Here is a 19785-nt window from a genome sequence, read left to right on the forward strand (position 1 = left end):
TAAGGCAATTATTATAAATGCCATTTGAATCAATAGTAAAAAACATATATTCTTGATAAATAAAATCAAACTTAATATGAACAGTAATTTATAAGTGAAAATGAATCATTTTTTTCCTTTTTCCATGTAAATCCACTAAGTAGAATTGAAAAACACTGGTAAAATATTTCTTCAACACATAACTTTACACAAAGCTGGCAATTACTTGAGCCTGTTGGGATATAACATCCTTGCAGCATTGTCTGTCTCTCCTTGACACAGTAGAATATTCATTATGACCTTATGTAACTAGATATTTAACTCTGGTTAGTAATTATTATTTCTCCTCTCTCTGCAGTCAGACTGCCAAAAGCAGAAACAAAATGCTGCCCTTTTTCTCATTACTTCTTGTTAAGGCATTCATTTATATATTCATTTACACATTGATTTTTTTTAAGAGAGAGAGGGGGGGGAGAGAGGAGAGAAAGAATTTTAATATTTATTTTTTAGTTTTCAGCGGACACAACATCTTTGTTTGTATGTGGTGCTGAGGATCGAACCCAAGCCGCACGCATGCCAGGCGAGCGCGCTACCACTTGAGCCACATCCCCCAGCCCCACACATTGATTTTTTAATTGCTTTTATTTTTAAAATATATGACAGCAGAATGCATCACAATTCTTATTACACATAGAGAACACAATTTTTCATATCTCTGTTTGAATATAAACTATGTTCATACCAATTCATATCTTCATACATGCACTTTGGATAATGATGTCCATCATATTCCACCATCATTGCTAACCCCCTGTCCTCTCCCTTCCCCTCCCACCCCTCTGCCCTATCTAGAGTTCATCCATTCCTCCCATGCTCCCTTCTCCCTATCCCACTATGAGTCAATCATCTTATATCAGAGAAAACATTTGCCATTTGTTTTTTTGGGATTGGCTAACTTCACTTAATATTATCTTCTCTAACTCCATCTATTTACCTGCAAATGCTGTGATTTTATTCTCTTTTATTGCTGAGTAATAGTCCATTGTGTATATATGCCACATTTTTTTAATCCATCTACTGAAGGGCATCTAGGTTGGTTCCACAGTTTAGCTATTGTGAATCGTGCTGCTATATCATTGATACTACATCCCTGTAGTATGCTGTTTTTAAGTCCTTTGGGTATAGACCCAGGAGAGGGATAGCTGGATCACATGGTGGTCCATTCCAAGTTTTCTAAGGAATCTCCTTACTGCTTTCCATATTGGCTGCACCAATTTGCAGTCCCACCAGCAGTGTATGAATGTACCTTTTTCCCCACATCCTCACCAACACTTATTGTTTTTCTTCATAATAGCTGCCATTCTGACTGGAGTGAGATGGTATCTTAGAGTAGTTTTGATTTGCATTTCTCTAATTGTTAGAGATGATGAACGTTTTTTCATATATTTGTTGATTGACTATCCTCTTCTGAGAAGTGTCTGTTCATGTCCTTGGCCCATTTATTGATTGGGTTATTTGTTTTTTTTGATGTTTAGCTTTTTGAGTTCTTTATATACCCTAGAGATTAGTGCTCTATCTAATGTGTGGGAGATAAAGTTTTGTTCCCAAGATGTAGGCTCTCTATTCACCTCATAGACTGTTTCTTTTGCTGAGAAGAGACTTTTTAGTTTGAGTCCATCCCATTTATCAACTCTTGATTTTAATTCTTGTGCCACAGGAGTCTTATTAAGGAAGTTGGGGCCTAATCCCACATGATGAAGATTAGGGTCTACTTTTTCTTCTATTAGATGGAGAGTCTCTGGTTTAATTCCTAGGTCCTTGATCCACTTTGAGTTGAGTTTTGTGCATGGTGAGAGATAGGGGTTTAATTTCATTTTATTGCATATAGATTTCCAGTTTTCCCAGCATTATTTGTTGAAGATGCTATCTTTTCTCCAATGCATGTTTTTGGCACCTTTGTCTAATATAATTGGAATTTTGTGGGTCATTCTCTATGTCCTCTATTCTGTACCATTGGTCTACCAGTCTGTTTTGGTGCCAAAACCATGCTGTTTTTGTTTCTATTGCTCTATAATACAGTTTACGGTCTGGTATAGTGATGCCACCTGCTTCACTCTTCCTGCTAAGGATTGCTTTAGCTATTCTGGGTGTCTTATTTTTCCAGATGAATTTCATGATTGCTTTTTCTATTTCTCTGAGGAATGCCATTGGGATTTTAATCGGAATCACATTAAATCTGTATAGTGCTTTTGGAAGTATAGTCATTTTGATAGTTTGTGTATCCAAGAGCAAGGTAGATCTTTCTGTCTTCTAAGGTTTTCTTTTATTTCTTTCTTTAGGGTTGTGTAGTTTTCATTGTACAGATCTTTCACCTCTTTTGTTGATTCCCAATTATTTTATTTTTTTGGAAGCTATTGAGAATGGTGTAGTTTTCCTCATTTCCCTTTCTGAGGATTTGTCACTGATATACAGAAATGCCTTTGATTTATGGGTGTTGATTTTATAACCTGCTACTTTGCTGAATTCACTTACTAGTTCTAGAAGTTTTCTGGTGGAGCTTTTTGGGTCTTCCAGGTATAGAATCATATCATCAGCAAATAGTGCCAATTTAAGTTCTTCTTTTTCCATGTGTATCCCTTTAATTTGCTTCATCTGTCTAATTGCTCTGGCCAGTGTTTCAAGAACTATGTTAAATAGAAGTGGTGATAGAAGGCATCCCTGTCTTGTTCCAGTTTTTAGAGGGAGTGCCTTCAATTTTTCTCCATTAGAATGATGTTGGTCTGGGGCTTACCATAGAACAGCCTTTATGATGTTGAGATATGTTCTTGTTATCCCTAGTTTTTCTAGTGTTTTGAACATGAAGGGGTGCTGTATTTTGTCAAATGCTTTTTCTGTGTCTATTGAGATGATGATATGATTCTTATCTTTGAGTCTATTGATGTAATGAATTACATTTATTGATTTCTGTATGTTGAACCAACCTTGTATCCCTGGGATGAATCCCACTTGATCATGCTGCACGATCTTTGTTTTTGTATTTGATTTGCCAGAATTTTATTGAGAATTTTTGCATCTATGTTCATTAAATATTTTGGTCTAAAGTTTTCTTTCTTTGATGTGTCTTTGCCTGGTTTTGGAATCAGGGTGATATTGGCCTCATAGAATGAGTTTGTCAGTGCTGTCTCTTTTTCTATTTACTGAAATAAATTGAAGAGTATTGGTATTAATTCTTCTTTAAAGGTCTTGTAGAACTTAGCTGTGTATCTCTCCGGTCCTGGGCTTTTCTTGGTTTGTAGGTTTCTGATGGCATCTTCTATTTCATCACTTGATATTGGTCTGTTTAAATTGTGTATATCTTCCTTATTCAATCTGGACAAGTCATATGATTTAAGAAATTTGTCATTTCCTTCAATCTTTTATTTTATTGGAGTATAAGTTTTCAAAATAATTTCTAATTATCCTTTGTATTTCTGTAGTGTCTGTTGTGATATTACCTTTTTCATCACATATGCTGATAATTTGAGTTCTCTTTCTCCTCCTTAGTGTAGCTAAGGGTCTGTCAATTTTATTTATTTTTTCAAAGAACCAACTTTTAGTTTTGTTAATTTTTCAATTGTTTCTTTTATTTGATTTCTAATTATTTTAATTATTTCTTGCCTTCTACTGCTTTTTGTTGTTGATTTGTTCTTCTTTTTCTAGGGCTTTGAGATGTAAAGTGAGGTCATTTATTTGTTGACTTTTTCTTCTTTTAAGGAATGTACTCCATGCAATGAACTTTGCTCTTAGTGTCCCAGAAATTTAGATATATTGTGTCTGTGTTCTCATTTATGTCTAAGAATCTTTTAATCTCCTCTTTGATGTCTTCTGCAACCCATTGTTCATTCAGTAGCATATTGTTTAGTCTCCAGGTGTTGGAATAATTTTTATTTTGACATTGATTTCCAATTTCATTCAATTATGATCTGATAAAATGCATGGTAGATTTCTACTTTTTTGTATTTGCTAAGAGTTGTTTTGTGGCATAGTATATGGTATATTTTAGAAAAGGATCCATATGTTACTGAGAAGTATATCTGCTTGATGCAGGTTGAAATATTCTATATATGTCAGTTAAGTCTAAGTTATTGATTGTATTATTGAATTCTATAGTTTCTTTATTCAACTTTTGTTTCGAAGATCTATCCAGTGGTGAGAGAGGAGTGTTAAAGTCACCGGAGATTATTGTGTTCTGATCAATTTGACTCTTGAACTTGAGAAGAATTTGTTTGAACATAGCTGAACCATTGTTTGGGGCATATATATTTTTCATTGTTATGTCTTATTGGTGTATGGTTCCCTTGAGCAGTATGTAATGTCATTCTTTATCCCTTTTGATTAACTTTGGCTTGAAGTCTACTTTATTTGATATGAGGATGGAAACCCCTGCTTGCTTCTGCAGTCCATGTGAGTGGTATGATTTTTTCCCAACCTTTCACCTTCAATCTGTGTATGTCTTTTCCTATCAGATGAGTCTCCTGGAGTCAGCATGTTGTTGGGTCTTTTTTTTTTTTTTTTAATCCAATTTGCTAGCCTATGTCTTTTGATTGGTGAGTTTAAGTCATTAACATTCAGGGTTACTATTGAGACATGATTTGTATTCCCAGCCATATTTGTTTTTTTTTTTTTTTTATTTGCTCGACTTGATTTTCTTCTTTGATTAGTTTTTCTTTAGGGTACTACCTCCCTCTGCTGATGGATTGAAAAGACATTGATTTGATAAACATTTCTTGGGCACAAATTGTGTGCCTGGCATTATAAAATTGAGTAAAGCATGGGCCTTACCTTTGTGAATCTTAGTTTGTCACGTGATACTCCATTCTGAATGTGAGACTCAAAATGTCTTCTCTCCTCAGGCTTAACTTCTGTATTTTAAAAAAGGTTTAGATTCCTTTGTGAGGAAAGAGTTTTTTTTTTCTAACATGATATAAAATCACAAGCATATAAAATGCTTTAGATTCTTATAAGATTCTTTAGATTCTTGAAGAGTTGGGAGCATGGAATCCTCTATTAAACTTATCACCAAGGAGTTAAACAGGCCAGAAGTATTTATCCAGAGAATTCTAGAGTGCTTATAGTAGGGAGCAGAATTTTGTATTCAGTAAAATTTAATAGACATCAATTTATGCTTATACTACTTTGACCTTCCCCAACCCAAGTTTTTCAGTGATGTAATAAAGCAGTGATATGACACATGCTTGATTATTTAGCTGCATTATGAGAATAAGGCACAAAAATGGTGATTTTTGTAGGAGTTTATAAATTGCAATCATTTATTTCATCTATAGTGTTTGTCGTACTATAAATTTTTTATTATGTTAAGAAATGATAATTTTTAAATACTATAATAGTATATTTATATAGGAGTGCTAATAACGGGGTAGAAGCTTTAGAAATCTGAATATTCCGGGCTGGGGATGTGGCTCAAGCGGTAACGTGCTCGCCTGGCATGCGCGGGGCGCTGGGTTCGATCCTCAGCACCACATAAAAATAAAATGAAGATGTTGTGCCCACCGAAAACTGAAAAATAAATATTAAAAAATTCTCTCTTTTCTCTCTTTCTCTTAAAAAAAAAAAAGAAATCTGAATACTCATTTTATATCTGTGGTTCTTGACATAGTATTTTACTATTCACTATTTGAAAAACATGTGATTTTTTTAACATCTCTATTGAGATATAATTCACATATCATAAAGTTTACCATAAAGTATACAAACAGGTGGTTTTTAGTATATTTACAAGTTGTACATTAATCACCATTGTCATTATCCCAACATGTAATTTAATTTTTGAATTTTATGAAGAGGAACTCTACTCAAAATGAAGGTTTTTTTCAAAAATTAACATCTAGTTTTTAAGAATACATATATTTTTATTTGTAGATTGACTCAATACCTTTATTTTACTTGTTTATTTTTTATTTGGTGCCGGGGATTGAACATAGTGCCTCACGCGTGCTATAGGCAAGCACTCTACCATTGAGCTACAACCCCGCCCCAACATCCATTTTTTTTATCATCCCATTTCTTTTTGATGATTTGAAGATTATTAAAATGGTAAATTTAATATTATGTAATTTTTACCACAATAAAAAATTATGTGAAGTCAGAACTGGTGGCTTAACTTCAGAATTTTATTTGAAACTTCATCCTAAGCAATACCTACCTGGTCCTAGTAATTTTTTTCTCAGAAAACAAGTTATAACAAAGATATTCTTGTTTGCTAAACAAATTATTTATCTTCCTAGACTGAGAAACAGACACATTAAAATTGTTGTAGGTATTTTTCCTATAAAAGTTAAAGTAAAATTGAGTGAAGAGGTGAAGGTAATTAGTTTTTTTTGTTTTAATTTTGCTGTCCTTGAAAAAGCAAGATGCTTAACTATGTAGGACCATTTGTCTGAACAGGAAAAGTAAATATAACACACATACATAAATATATATGCAGTAATGTAAAAGTATTTTTTTTTGTAGATGCATAGAAAAATCTCTAAAAGAAGAACAGAAGAAACATAATATTGGTTTTTGAGGGCAAATGAAGGTCCATAGGAATGATATTTTTCAACATGTTTATTTATTACCCATTGAAACATTTTATGTAAACTTTTCCTGATCCTATTCTCAGCATCAACGTAACTATGTTCTTTCTTACTTAGCTTTGATACATGAGGTAAACATTATTGAATATGTCTAAAAATGAACTATATTGCGTAATAAATTGTTTTCTTTCTAGGAATTGATTATGGATTAAGTTTACCACTTGGGGAAGACTATGAACGGAAGAAACATAAATTAAAAGAAGAACTGCGGCAAGATTATAGACGCTATCTTACTCAGGTAATGAGTTTCATTAATGAATTGGATCTTATTCTTCAGAATTTGTCTTTTAAATTTTGTTTTTGTATAGTTTAGTTATGTGCATTGTTTTTCAGTGGTCTCTAGTAAGGTAATATAGTTAAAGTTGGGGGAGATGACTTTGGTAGAAAAATGATGCTTAGCACTCATGCCATGGAATAATATAGGCTTTTCCTAAGGGGTATAGCTCATTGGGAAAGTTTGTGCTTAGCATGTGTGAGTTCCTGTGTTTGATCCCCAGCACCTGGGGTTGGGGAAGCAGTAAGCATCAGACTCTGAACCTTTGGAGTAGTTCAGTGGGTTCTAATTTTATAAAATTGTTAGACTTTGGTAGGTCATGTTTTCTGTAAAGTAAGCAGTGTTTAAAGGAGCCTAATTATGCTTTCCCAAGCCTTTACTTCCCCCTAACTATGTATTAAAATGATATGTGGAATTCTAGTTGCTAATTATTTTTCTTCCTTTCTTTTTTTTTTTTTTTTTAAATATTTTGTTTTATGGGCTGGGGATGTGGCTCAAGCAGTAGCGCGCTCGCCTTGCATGCGTGCGGCCCGGGTTCGATTCTCAGCACCACATACAAACAAAGATGTTGTATCCGCCGAAAACTAAAAATAAATAAATAAATAAATATTTTAAAAAAATATTTTGTTTTAGTTGTAGCTGGACACAATACCTTTATTTTATTTTTATGTGATGCTGAGGAATGAACTTGGCACCCCGCACTTGCTAAGCAGGAGCTGTACTGCTGAGCCACAATCCCAGCCCTGCAATTATTTTTCTATGAGCTAAGTTTATGACATTTTTTTTTTTTTTTTGGATGCTGGGGATTGAACTCAGGGACACTCAACCACTGAGCCACACATCCCCAGCCCTGTTTTGTATTTTATTTAGAGTCAGGGTCTCACTGAGTTGCTAAGTACCTTGCTTTTGCTGAGGCTGGTTTTGAACTTGGGATTCTCCTGTCTCAGCCCCCCAAGCTACTGGGATTATGGTGTGCACCACTGCACCTGGCAAGCTTATAACATTTGATTTAACCTACTTATTAACTGCTAAAATCCATGCTTTTTTTTTTTTTCTGAAGTCAGTGAAGAGACACTGATATGTTTAAATTGGTTAAGAATAGGATCATTCTGAAAGCCTGTGTGTATAGCTCAGTGGTAGAGCACTTGCCTAGCACATATGAAGCACTGGGTTAGATCCCCAGTATTTGCTAAATGAATTTAATGATTCATTTAACAAAAATCTTATTTTAGGTCTATTTTTAAAATTATTAAATTAAATTTTCTTTAAGTTTTAGAATGCAATTTACTTTTTAGGTTATAAAAATATTTTAAACGATCATGATGTTTCTTGTCATCCTAATATATTATTTGTTTTTTTCCACTGCTTTGTAATTTTGCTTCAAATGTACTAGTGGTCTCTTATTTATTATAATTTGCATATGGAGAGAATGGACTTTGAATACAATTTATCAATGGTTTGTTTCTCTTGACTTTAGGGAATTACACAAGCAAAAAGAAAGGTAGGGTTACCTGCAAAATATTTTCTTTTAGTTTTGTGTTTTTAAAGATATAGTAGCTTGTAATCATCTGCATTGGTATGATTCAAACCAATTAGAGAAACAGCTTCATTTGTCATTTCAAGTCTTTTGAATGGTACCATTTTGTATCTTTGGTTTTAGCTTTGCAAAATGACAGTCTACATACCAAAATTTCTCATTAATGTAATCATTAGTTTTGATTCATGCTTGGCATTTGTTTTATTTTCTTATGCTTCCTTTATAATATTTTGCAGCTATTGAAAGTTCATTTGTTTTCAGCATGTTAGTTTTTGTTGACTAAATTATGATAATTATGGTAAGATTAATAGAATAGTCAAGATATTTGAAAATGTTTTAAACTTTGTATTATCAGGATTTGAATTGCTTGATATTTTTGTGCCAAAAACTGGATTGCATTTGTAAATTTATATTGGAGAACAAAGAGAAGTAGTTTTATTGTTTTTCAAAACTATTTTTAAAGAGAATCTCACACATTTGTTTACCACTCAGCTAACATTTTTAAATTGTTGATTATGAAGATGTCTTCAAGGGGTTTTAAATCTAAAAGGCAAGAACATTCATAAAATTCAGAAAGTGATAACTACAACAAGAAAAGGAAAGACCTCATAGTGGGAGATGTTATTTTGTAAGGCATTACAGGGTAGATTGAATTTGGACAATCAAAAGAGAGAATCAAGGAGAGAAAGCTTTTTTTGACATTAAATATAGAAGGAAGAAGGACTTGAGGATAAACTTAGGTTTGTATGATTGAGACATACTAGATTTACTAGTTTGAATGGATCAGAGCATGATTCTTTTTCAGGGTAGAAAGAAATAATGATGTAGATAGATAGGACCAGATTGGAAGGCAGTAGATTTTTAACTTACATGTGGTAGGAAGTAGCCTGTGAAAAGTATAATAACTGTGTTGTAGGATAGTTAGTTCTCTGTGTTAGAGACTCTCATTGCTTAAATTACTACTCTATAGCTTCTTTTTTTTTGGGGGGGGGTAACAGGAATAGGAGCAGTCAACTACTGAGCCACATCCCCAGCCCTATTTTGTATTTTCTTTAGAGACAGGGTCTCACTGAGTTGCTTAGCACCTCCCTTTTGCTGAGGCTGGCTTTGAATTCGCAATCGTCCTGCCTCAGCCTGGGATTATAGGTGTGTGCCATTGTGCCTGACTGTATAGCTTTTTTATTTTTTTTTGGAGTTCTTCCTCCAGATAGTCATTTATTTAATAACATCAGAGGCAATAACACGATGCTAAATATAAACATGCATTGATTACCCAATACATAACAAAAACCTTCTGTCCATTATAAATGGTTAATGCAAATAGACCATTCATCCACCCTTAGTGCATTATTTTCACAAGTAAAATAGGAAAGGAAAATAGTGAATTTAATGTTATTCAGCACCTTTAGTAAAGTCAAAAGACTCAACATCATATACATATATCTGTGTAGCTTTTTAACTTGATCACGTTGCACTAATTCTCAGTCCATTCTCTATACTACTTTCCAGAATGATCTTTTTTTAAAATTTTTTGTAGTTTAGATGGACATAATGCTTTTATTTTATTTATGTTTCACATGGTACTGAGGATTTAACCCAGTGCTTCACATGTGCTAGGCAAGTGCTCTACCACTGTATACACACAGCCTTTCAGAACGATCCTATTCTTAACTGATTTAAATATATCAGTGTCTCTTCACTGACTTCAGAAAAAAAAAACAAACATCAAATTCCTTAGCATGATGCATCTCTTTCAGGTCCCAGCCTGTCCAAAAGGGACCTCATTTCTATTCTTCTCATTCTCACTTCCTAGATGGCTGTGCTATATGTGGCTTTAAAAAATCAAAAAAAAATTTTTTTTGGTTACAGCAAGTATGACCATTTAGTGTATTGATGCCTCCCAAATTCCCAAATGTATCAGAATTTGGGCACATAGTAGGCACTCACTGTTTACCAAATGAACGAGAAATGACTAAAATTCAGCCTTTTGGAAAACTATGTTGTCCTTATTTATTTATTTTTCATTTTATTGAAAATTACAAACATTCTAGACTTGTGTTGAAAGGTTGAGAATAAGGAATTGCCCAGTGAAGGAGTGAGTTTTTTTTTTTTCTTTTGTAATAGGAATTGAACCCAGGGATGCTTTTCAATGAGCTACATCCCCAGTCCTTTTTATTTTTTTTTATCTTGAGATAGGGTCTTGCTAAGTTTCTGAGTGTCTGCCAAAATTGCTGAGGCTGGCCTTGACCTTGCAATCCTCCTGCCCCATGATCCTCCTACCTCACAATCCTCTTTTCTTGCTGACCTCCTGCCTCAGCCTCTGAAGTTTCTGGGATTATAGGCCTGGCTCAGGAGTGAGGATTTATATCTGTCTTTCCAGCCTGAGAATTCAGAACATGTTGTTTTTGTTTTTGTGCATTTATGAATGATTAGGTTTATAGTGTTTTGGTATATAGGAGGTAAACTGACTTAAGGGTCTGCTTGGGTGTCTTGTTTCCTTTGACAAAAAAGTTTTGTACAGTCCACATTCAAGTGAACTTTTATAGCACTGCACATTTGTGAATTCATATCTAATGAAACTTTATTAATCACTTTGTTTTACTAACACTCTTTTCCCATAATGTTTTGAATATAATGCTATTGTATCCATGCATATTGTAATTATTTAAATGTCTGTTTTCCAGTTAACTGTAAAATCTCTCTAGTAGAGAGAACATAGAATTAACATAGTACATTTTGTACATTTTGTCTAACATAGTACCTGGAAAGCATTAGTTGGTAGATATTAATTAAAGAATAAATAAAAGCAGGCATGCTAATAAGCCTTGATTGATTTAATCTTCATAACCTGGTGATGTAGAGGATATTATCCCCATTTTACCTATGAAGAAACTGAGGAGTTAAGTAACTTATTTCACCTGGAATACCAAATAGAAGTACCAGTAAGTTGGGGATTGTGTACAGTTTTTACTATTGCTTGTATTTGCTTTATAACGTTCACAGAGATTTTACATTTTGTAGCCTGCTGGATACTTAACACCAGCTTTGGTAGATAGGCAGGGCAGGTGCCATTCTCATTTATAGAAGAAATCTGTCAGAGAAGTTAGCTGACTTGCTCAGTGTTACACAGCTGATAAGTGTTGAGGCTAGTTGTAGAGTCTAGGTCTTTTGCCACCCAGTCTAATGCTCTACTACACTACCTCACTTAAATGCTTAAGGAACATGAATGTAGGGACACATAAAGAAACAGCATTTATAGATTTTGTTTTGTCGATTGAGTAGAGCTTTTTTTTTTATCAATTTGAGGAACATAGGAAAAAAAAAACATTGTGAACATGCATTAGGATATTTGTGAGGAAGTTTAAAACTTGCCTTAAGTACAAAAGAACAGTAGAGCACTGAGAATGAAGAATATACGCTTAGAATAATATAAATTGGAAAAATCTTTTTTATGCTTTTAACCCTTACTAATCAATAGTTATAAGTGTAAATGAAAATTAAGTGCAGATTTTATTTTTTAGGGATTTGTGATTGGAAGAAAATTATCTTTTTTTCCAATAACTTTTGGTATGGACTCTATAGATTGTAGTTTCTGTTTTCATCTCCATTTCATTCTTTTGCTCTGCATAATGTGAGAGTTTAGAATGTAGAATATAAAGACTTTTATAACATATAAAAAGGCAATTGGGTAATATATTTTTTTAATGTGTATATATACAGAAAAATTTTCTATCTACGGGTGAAACAGATCCATCTACTCTGGGAGTTTCTCTTCCTATTGGTGAGAGGTTATCTGCTAAGGTAGGTGGGTAGGAGTAGTTACTATGGATAGCAATTTTTTGAGGCATCAGAATCATGAGACGACACATTCCCAAGTTACGTGCAAACAGATGATCACATATTTTTTTCAAATTTGAGTGTATTTCTTTTAAAAAAATATGAAGTCTCTAGTTGTGCTGTTTAAAAAAGTGTTTTGATCATTACATTTATAACCATATAATGTGATACATTTCTTTAATATGTTGATTTTTTTCTTATTTGATTATACTTAATTGAATATTCAGAATTTATTTATTTTTTATTGGTTTCTAATCTACAAAGTTGGTGCTATGTGACAGCAGTGAAATGAGAGCCTATAGGCATGAGGGTAGGAGCTATTTGAGAGTGTATTTCAGTCACTCTCCAACAACATGTCCATATTTTTTAAGAGTTGATAATGATAAAGCACTCTATACCTCTTGTACAGACTCAATTCCCAAGGTAGACATAATCTTTAAGACAAAATGGGAGTCTGGGGTTATAGCTCAGTGAAGCACGTGAGTTCAATCCTCAGCATTATGTAAAAATAAATAAACAATAAAATAAAGGTATTAAAAAAAAGACACAATGGACAGATGTTTCAAAAGACAGACCTAGTGTTCTTTAACACTCAAGATAATTTCTTGGTGTAATATATTTGTGTTTCAACAGAACATGTCCATTATAGTAATTTAGTATCTGTGTAATCTTTTTGTTTGTTTAAAAGATAATAAAAGCCAATTTTCAACCTTATGTAGGAAATGGTTAACCATAGGTGTTTCACGGATAGATTAGGGGATATGAATGCTTTTGGCAGAATGACCCTGATATGGCTAAGCTTGCTTTTTGATAAATAAACATGAAGTCTAAGGATTTATGGGGCATGTCTCTTTGGAAATATCATCCAGTCTCTGTAAGTACTGAAATGTAAGTGGAGATGTTTCATAACTACAGCAGATCTGTTAAAGATCTTAAAGAACTCATGTGCTATTGGACCAAAACATGTAGCCATTTGTAAGTGGCAAGAGAAACTCGGGGAGCTGCAATGATGGTCATACCTTTTTCTGCTTCTCCTCTTCCTTGCAGTGACTTTCTGTTTTTGAAATTATTAATAAAACTTGATTTTGGATAAAGGCTCTGATTTGTATAATTCTATTTGACATTAAGATTCTTCTTTCTGAAGTTAAAGTTAACATTGACTTTTGATTTCTAATTTAAGGAAAGATTGAAACTTGAACGCAACAAAGAATACAATCAATTTCTCAGGGATAAGGAAGAATCCATTGAAAAGTTCAAACAGTTAGAAAAGAATACTGAGGTAGGTTTGCTTTTAAAGTAAAATTTTAATACCATAGGCTGAATATTTGGTACTTACTTGAAAAGCTTTCTGTGTTTTAGATATGTCAATTAGTTTTTATCTAAACATTTGAAAAATTAAGCCAAATGGAGCCAGATACAGAACATTTAAACATTTAGCTTTGAAAACTGCTTTATCTCATTGAAAAACTTTTCCTACTTTTTAAAATTACCTCATTGGTGAGATTTAATTTTAGAGATTTGCTAAGAGATTTTTGTTTATTAAGGTTTTTTTTTATATTGCTAAGAGATTTTTGTTTATTAAGGTTTTTTTTTTATATTGACAATTTCTAGCTCCCTATACATTATTTTTCTTTTTTCCAAATTTTAGAATGATGTTATTAAGGCTAAGTTTTACCACCTTCTATGTTCTTTGTGTTGGGAAAGGATTTAATTAGTATGTAACATTTAAGTACCAAAATATGTCTGATATCTTTTGGGATAGCAATTTGCATTTAGTTTATTTTCTGTTTTTATAGTGTTAGTGTTGCCTTTCCATTGATACTTAATAATTTTTATTGTAAAATTTCCTTGATGTTCTTTTTATCTCCAAAAGGAAAGATATTTATTATGGGCTATTAAATGTCTGAGTTGAGATGATAGACTAAGTACTATAGAGACTTTAGTTACCTTTAAAGTAACAGTATCACATTAAGATTTGTTTCTTTTTTCTTTTCTAATTAAACAGCCTAAGAATCAAAGAAATAAAAATTCTACTAGTCAAGTTAAACCTGATTTACCTCCACAAATACAAATATCTAGCACAAATTCAGAGGGTCCTAAGAGAGAGAATTTAACTTCAGAGGCATATGAAGAGCTTCTAAACCAGAGACGACTAGAGGAAGACAGATACCGACAATTAGACGATGAAATTGAATTAAGGAATAGAAGAATTATTAAAAAAACTACTGATGAAGTGGACATTTCTAATACAAAACATCAAAGGTTTGCTAGCAAGACTGGCATTCCAGAAAGAAGATTTCGCAGGTTTAATGAGGATTGTGTTTTTGATAGACATTATCACATACCAGACCAAGATCCTGAAATAAGTGAAGAAATGGACGAGAGGTTTAGATATGAAAGTGATTTTGATAGAAGACCTTTGAGAGTGTATACAAATAACAGGTATTTATATCTTCATTTTTATTTTCTTTATTTGTTTAAAGTCATTGTTACTTTTATCATTATGTTAGGGAGAAGGAGTTTAATTTGATTTACTATATTTGATTAATTTTAAGTTTTATGAAGCACAATTTTTTTTGTGCCACTAAGAGGGGTAAAAAAAAAAAAAAAACAAGATGGAGACCCCGTTGCAAAGCTGGAACACTGATAGGCTGTGTCCTTAAAGTAAAAAATGGGAAATAGACATTCTCAAAGAAAGGGTCATAAAGGAACTTCTATGTTTCTTGGCACTGAATGGAGGGAGTAAATTACCAAAATCTTTCCTGAGAATTTGAATTGTAGACGATTGCTGATTCAGGTTCATAGTCTGAATTTATACTGCCAGTGCTATCAATCAAACAAAACAAAACAAAACAAAAAAACAACCTACAAAAAAACCCAAGGCAAGAATGCAGAGTTTTCTTGATTGATAGTGTCTTTAAATGACTGGCAGGAGTAAAATAACTTCTGTCTTCAATAACTTGACTTAAAACCAGGCCATCCCAATTTATGATGTTAAAATGTGGGTAAAAAGGATACCTTAACATAAATGGAATACAATTTATTCCTTTAATGTTCATATGCTGTATTTTTTCATCAAATATTTAACATTCATATAAGTGAAATGGCATTTTTTAAAATCAGATTTTCAGATGCTTTGTTTTTGTGAGACTGTAATTTCTTAACTACTACAAAGAAGTCTTATTGTCATATTTGTCTTAATACTGAAAACTTGCCATATGTTTGCCTAACTTTGGATTTAGATATGCAGATGTCACAAGGTGTCAAATTTGTCATTAACTTACAATGAAGTTATTTTGCAGTTCTTTTATTCCCTTAATCATATTCTAACTTGAATGTCAAAGGAAGCAAATATTTTCTTTTATGAGGTCTTTCTTTTTAACCAAAGGCCATGGATTTGGGAAGTAGTAAGTTAACTTGTGTGTTTAAAGCCACAGACTAGATAGATTCCTTCTGGGTCACAGGTGTAGTTTTAATTTGGTATTAACTCTAAAACTCAGCTAAACCAAAAGAACTTCTCAGAGGCACACAGGACCTAAACTGAATCCCTGGACTTTGATTTGAAATCAGGGTGTTCTTAGGCATTTAGAGAGTGTATTCTTGGATATTATCATTAAGAAGTAACCCCTTCACCATGAGAGGATTGAATAGAGAGAGCAATAGAAAAACTATTGCTGAATCTCATTAGTTCCTTTCTTCAGAGAAAACTTCATTTGTCTCAGGAAGGTTTCTAAAATAAGTTGTAAAACCACTATTAGCTTTGTTAAAATGAACTAATAGGGATGATTAAGAGTGATTAAATTCTAAATTTATTAGATGGAAGCTTGGAGAAGACTTTATTGAAAGGAAGCTTAGTAAATGAAGGAAATTCCATAAAATTTTATATATATATACATATATATATATATCACACACACACACTCACACACACACACACATATATTCATAGGAAATAAGGTGGCTGACTTTCTAAACTATAACTTGTTTTCCCAGCCTAGGTTCTCTTGAAGTTTTTTGTTAAGATCATACTTTAGTTACTTTAAAATATTTATGCAATCTCTAGTTGTAAACAGCAGTTGTTTCTTAATTTAACAAAGTTAAACACAGTCATATCAATAGTTTTATGAAGTTGCTGCCTTAAGATTTTATGATCATTTTAGTAAAAGGTAAAAGATTTTCATGATCTGAAGAGGAACCAGTATTATGGTCTTTGTAGTGAAATGTATATTTCTGTTCTTTTTCTCGGATTCTTAAACATTTCTTCTGTATTGATTTTATTGAAATTATCAGTGACAGGTGGCTTTTATAATCTTGTTACTGAATTTTTTTCCCTTCATTGGAAGGTACACCTTAGGACATTTTTTGTATGAACTGGTCACTGGGAAATCTGTGGGTTTTACTTTAGATTTTAGCAGAGACTTTGATCTTATACATAAATAAAATTGTTGAATTTCTTAGATTTAGAGTGAACTTTGAAAATGACCTCATATGATGCTCGTTTTATTATTTGTATATAATGAAGAGCCTTTAAAACACATTTTAATATGGATACTTTGGATATAGTGGAATAAAATAAGTTAAAATTGTAAATTTGAATACTGTCTTTAGACAACTGAAAGTCGAGGAAGTCAGTTACAAGTTCTTGGGTGAATTTTTGAACAAAGTTTTGAATGTCTAAGTGACCTTTAATTCTAGGATCACAAGTTATGCTTTAAGATATTTGTAACTTAATTTCTCTGTGTTAAAATTTTCATTGTTATAGATAATCTTTTAATCATATCAATTAATATCTTTTGTGTGTTGTACTGTGGGTTCCCAGGTTTGGTGATTTGCTAGAAGATGGGACTTTGTATATGGTTATATTAATGGTTATGATTTATTGCATCAAAGGATATAAGGAAAAATGAGCTAAGGGAAAAAAAGTGCATTTTGACAAAGTCAGAAAGAAACCAGAGAGGAGCTTCTAAAAGTCCTTTCCCAGTGAAGTCAAACAGGAAATGCTTCATTATTCCAGCACTGAATTGTGACAACCAGGAAACTCATTAGAGACTCAGTACCCAAGATTTTTATTTGGGGCTGCTCAGGGTTTTGTTTGGGGGGAGTCATGTAGTTACTGCTTTTCTAGCTATATTAATATTTGAGACTCTGTGAAGGAAAGAGGTGTTTCAGCATGAACTATGTTGTTTGTGTAAATAGTTTAGGAATATTGAGCCATTCTGGGTATAGTGAGAACCCTTTTTAAACTCTTATGTTCCAGGTACTAGCCTAGGGTCACCTGTACAATCCAAGCTTTCTAAGAATAGTCGGTTTCAGACCTGCACTGTTAGATCTTCTGCACATGTATATTTGTAGAGATCTAATATAACTAAATCTGGTTACCTGGCATTGTTAATTATAAATTTGAATTTGAGTTTATATTTATCTCTTATTTCAGTAGCAGAAATAGGGAATGATCCTAAACTGATGTGTGAGCTCAAGAGATTTAAGCACCTAGGCTTTAGGTTAGCTAAAACCAGCTTTTTTTTTTTTTTTTTTTTAAAAAGTAAATTGAAGTAATTTTGAAATTCTTTTTTAAAAGGGCCTGTGAAGAATTCAGTTTTAGATGTGATGAAAAGTGGAAACCATACATGTGTCATGCCAAGTCATGTTATTAAGATTAAAATATTAATAGTTTTTTCTTTGCAGATAATATTAACAATGGCTTATGTGATAGAAACAAGAGAAAGACTTTTATATGCTTATGCAATGGAGAATAAAAAGTTCCTTTTTAAAAACAAAAAATTACCAGGTTCATTAATCTGTTGAGAAAGATTTGTTAACTCGAATACTGGTTTTCATGGGCTTGGTCAATGTTGGTGTAAAAAGTCATGTTGTTTTCTGTGGTATGAGAAATTAATATTAAAAAAAAAATCAGTGTTTGCCAAATGGAAAAAAAAGTTAATTAAAAAACATTTTTTTCATTGTTATTTTCCAAAAAGGTTTTAAAGAAGAAAATTTAAAAAAATCTAATCTTTCTTTTTGTTTATGAACTTTATAACTAACATGAACTAATCATTTCAGCCCACACTTCACATTTTCCATTCAGCTTTTGGTAACATTTATTTTTTAATATGGTTTGCATTGTTGGCAAATGTCATCTTTTTCTATATTTGGGTTAATTTAATGGTAAGACTGCAATTATATTTTTAAGTTAAAAAGGTTTGTATGTGCAGTAAACAAATTTCCAGGATATGATTTTGAATTAGAAAACAATATCATTTTGAATTTCGATAATCTTTCTGAGTGCAGGGACCATATATCCCAGTGCCCAAAAGAGTTTGGCATGTACAAGGCACACAATTTCACTTAAGTGAATGATTAAAAAAAAAAAAACGCCCCAGAGCCAGTCTTAGGTGCATGCCTGTATCCCCAGCGGCTCGGGAGATTGAGTTGCAAGTCCAGCTTCAGCCTCAGCAGTTTATCAAGGCCCTAAGCAACTTAGCAAGACCTTGTCTCAAAATAAAACATAAAAAGGGCTGGGGATATGGGGATGTGGCCACATAAAACATCCCTGGGTTAAATCCTTGGTACCGAAAACAAAATAAAATCAAACAAAAGTGAACAAAAAGAACCACTTCCTGCAACAGTCTTAGTATATTATTTGAATTTAACTTTAAAAATATGTCTCAACATTGTAATTTTGAAATAAAAAATTTCTAGATATTATATTGAAATGAGTATAATACACTAGGGGCTGAGAATGTGACTTAGTGATAGAGAGCACTTGTCTAGAATACATGAGGCCCTGGTTTTGATCCCTAGAACTGAAAACAATCAAAGAAACCTAAAACACATCCATGAAACAAATTACCTCCCCCCACAAAGTCTTAGTGTTTGTTATTTTTAAAAAACATTTATTTATTTATTTAGTTGAGAATCGAACCCAGTGCTTCACATATGCCTGGCAAATACTCCATCACTGAGCCATAACCCAATCCCCTTAGTGTTTGTATTAACCAGAAGATTATACTTATAACAAATCTTATTTGAATTAATTTTAGAATGTATTTATAACAAAGTTTTTAATACTTTGTTCCCTTTAATGATTCCAACAAAAAAATGTTAAAACTCAAAGAGACATAAAAGGCCCCACTGTATGTGGAATATATTCTGTAAGCTAATATGTTTTTAAGGATGCATGGGAACAGAGGAGGGAACGTGCCTTCTATGGAGAATGATGGTGATATCACAGAACAATCAAATAAACGAATTTCATCTGCTGGAAGTAAAAGGTATAGTATGTGTTATAAATTCTGCCCTTGATCCACTACACTGTGAAATAGCACTTGCCTAAAACTGGGTTACTGAAAAAGTAGAAAGGTATACTGTGTTAATAGCCTTCCTTACTGGTGACAGAGAAATTAAGAGAAGGAAAATAAAAAGGGGGGGGGTGAGAATTAATCGTAAATGAAAATATATAGTACTTTTATAGCATCATTTTGAAGAACAAAGTTTTGGTTATAAAACTTGTCAAGGTGTTCAGA

At 32.6% G+C, this 19785-nt stretch overlaps 1 protein-coding gene across 3 annotated transcripts in view; it reads left to right on the forward strand.

The window, feature by feature from the left end:
* The window catches only part of Cspp1 (centrosome and spindle pole associated protein 1), a 127506-nt gene that overhangs the window by 30991 nt on the left and 76730 nt on the right, over positions 1-19785 (forward strand). The window contains exons 5-10 of one of the 3 annotated variants that reach the window (XM_077800829.1): positions 6749-6852; positions 8366-8389; positions 12146-12226; positions 13443-13541; positions 14268-14704; positions 19435-19533. In XM_077800829.1, the coding sequence (XP_077656955.1) occupies positions 6749-6852; positions 8366-8389; positions 12146-12226; positions 13443-13541; positions 14268-14704; positions 19435-19533 (844 nt within the window). The remainder of the gene's footprint in view (positions 1-6748; positions 6853-8365; positions 8390-12145; positions 12227-13442; positions 13542-14267; positions 14705-19434; positions 19534-19785) is intronic. The other 2 variants (XM_077800830.1, XM_077800831.1) reach the window with 2 other exon arrangements.

This window comes from Urocitellus parryii, chromosome 7 (assembly GCF_045843805.1).
Source record: "Urocitellus parryii isolate mUroPar1 chromosome 7, mUroPar1.hap1, whole genome shotgun sequence".
NCBI classification, from domain to species: domain Eukaryota; kingdom Metazoa; phylum Chordata; class Mammalia; order Rodentia; family Sciuridae; genus Urocitellus; species Urocitellus parryii.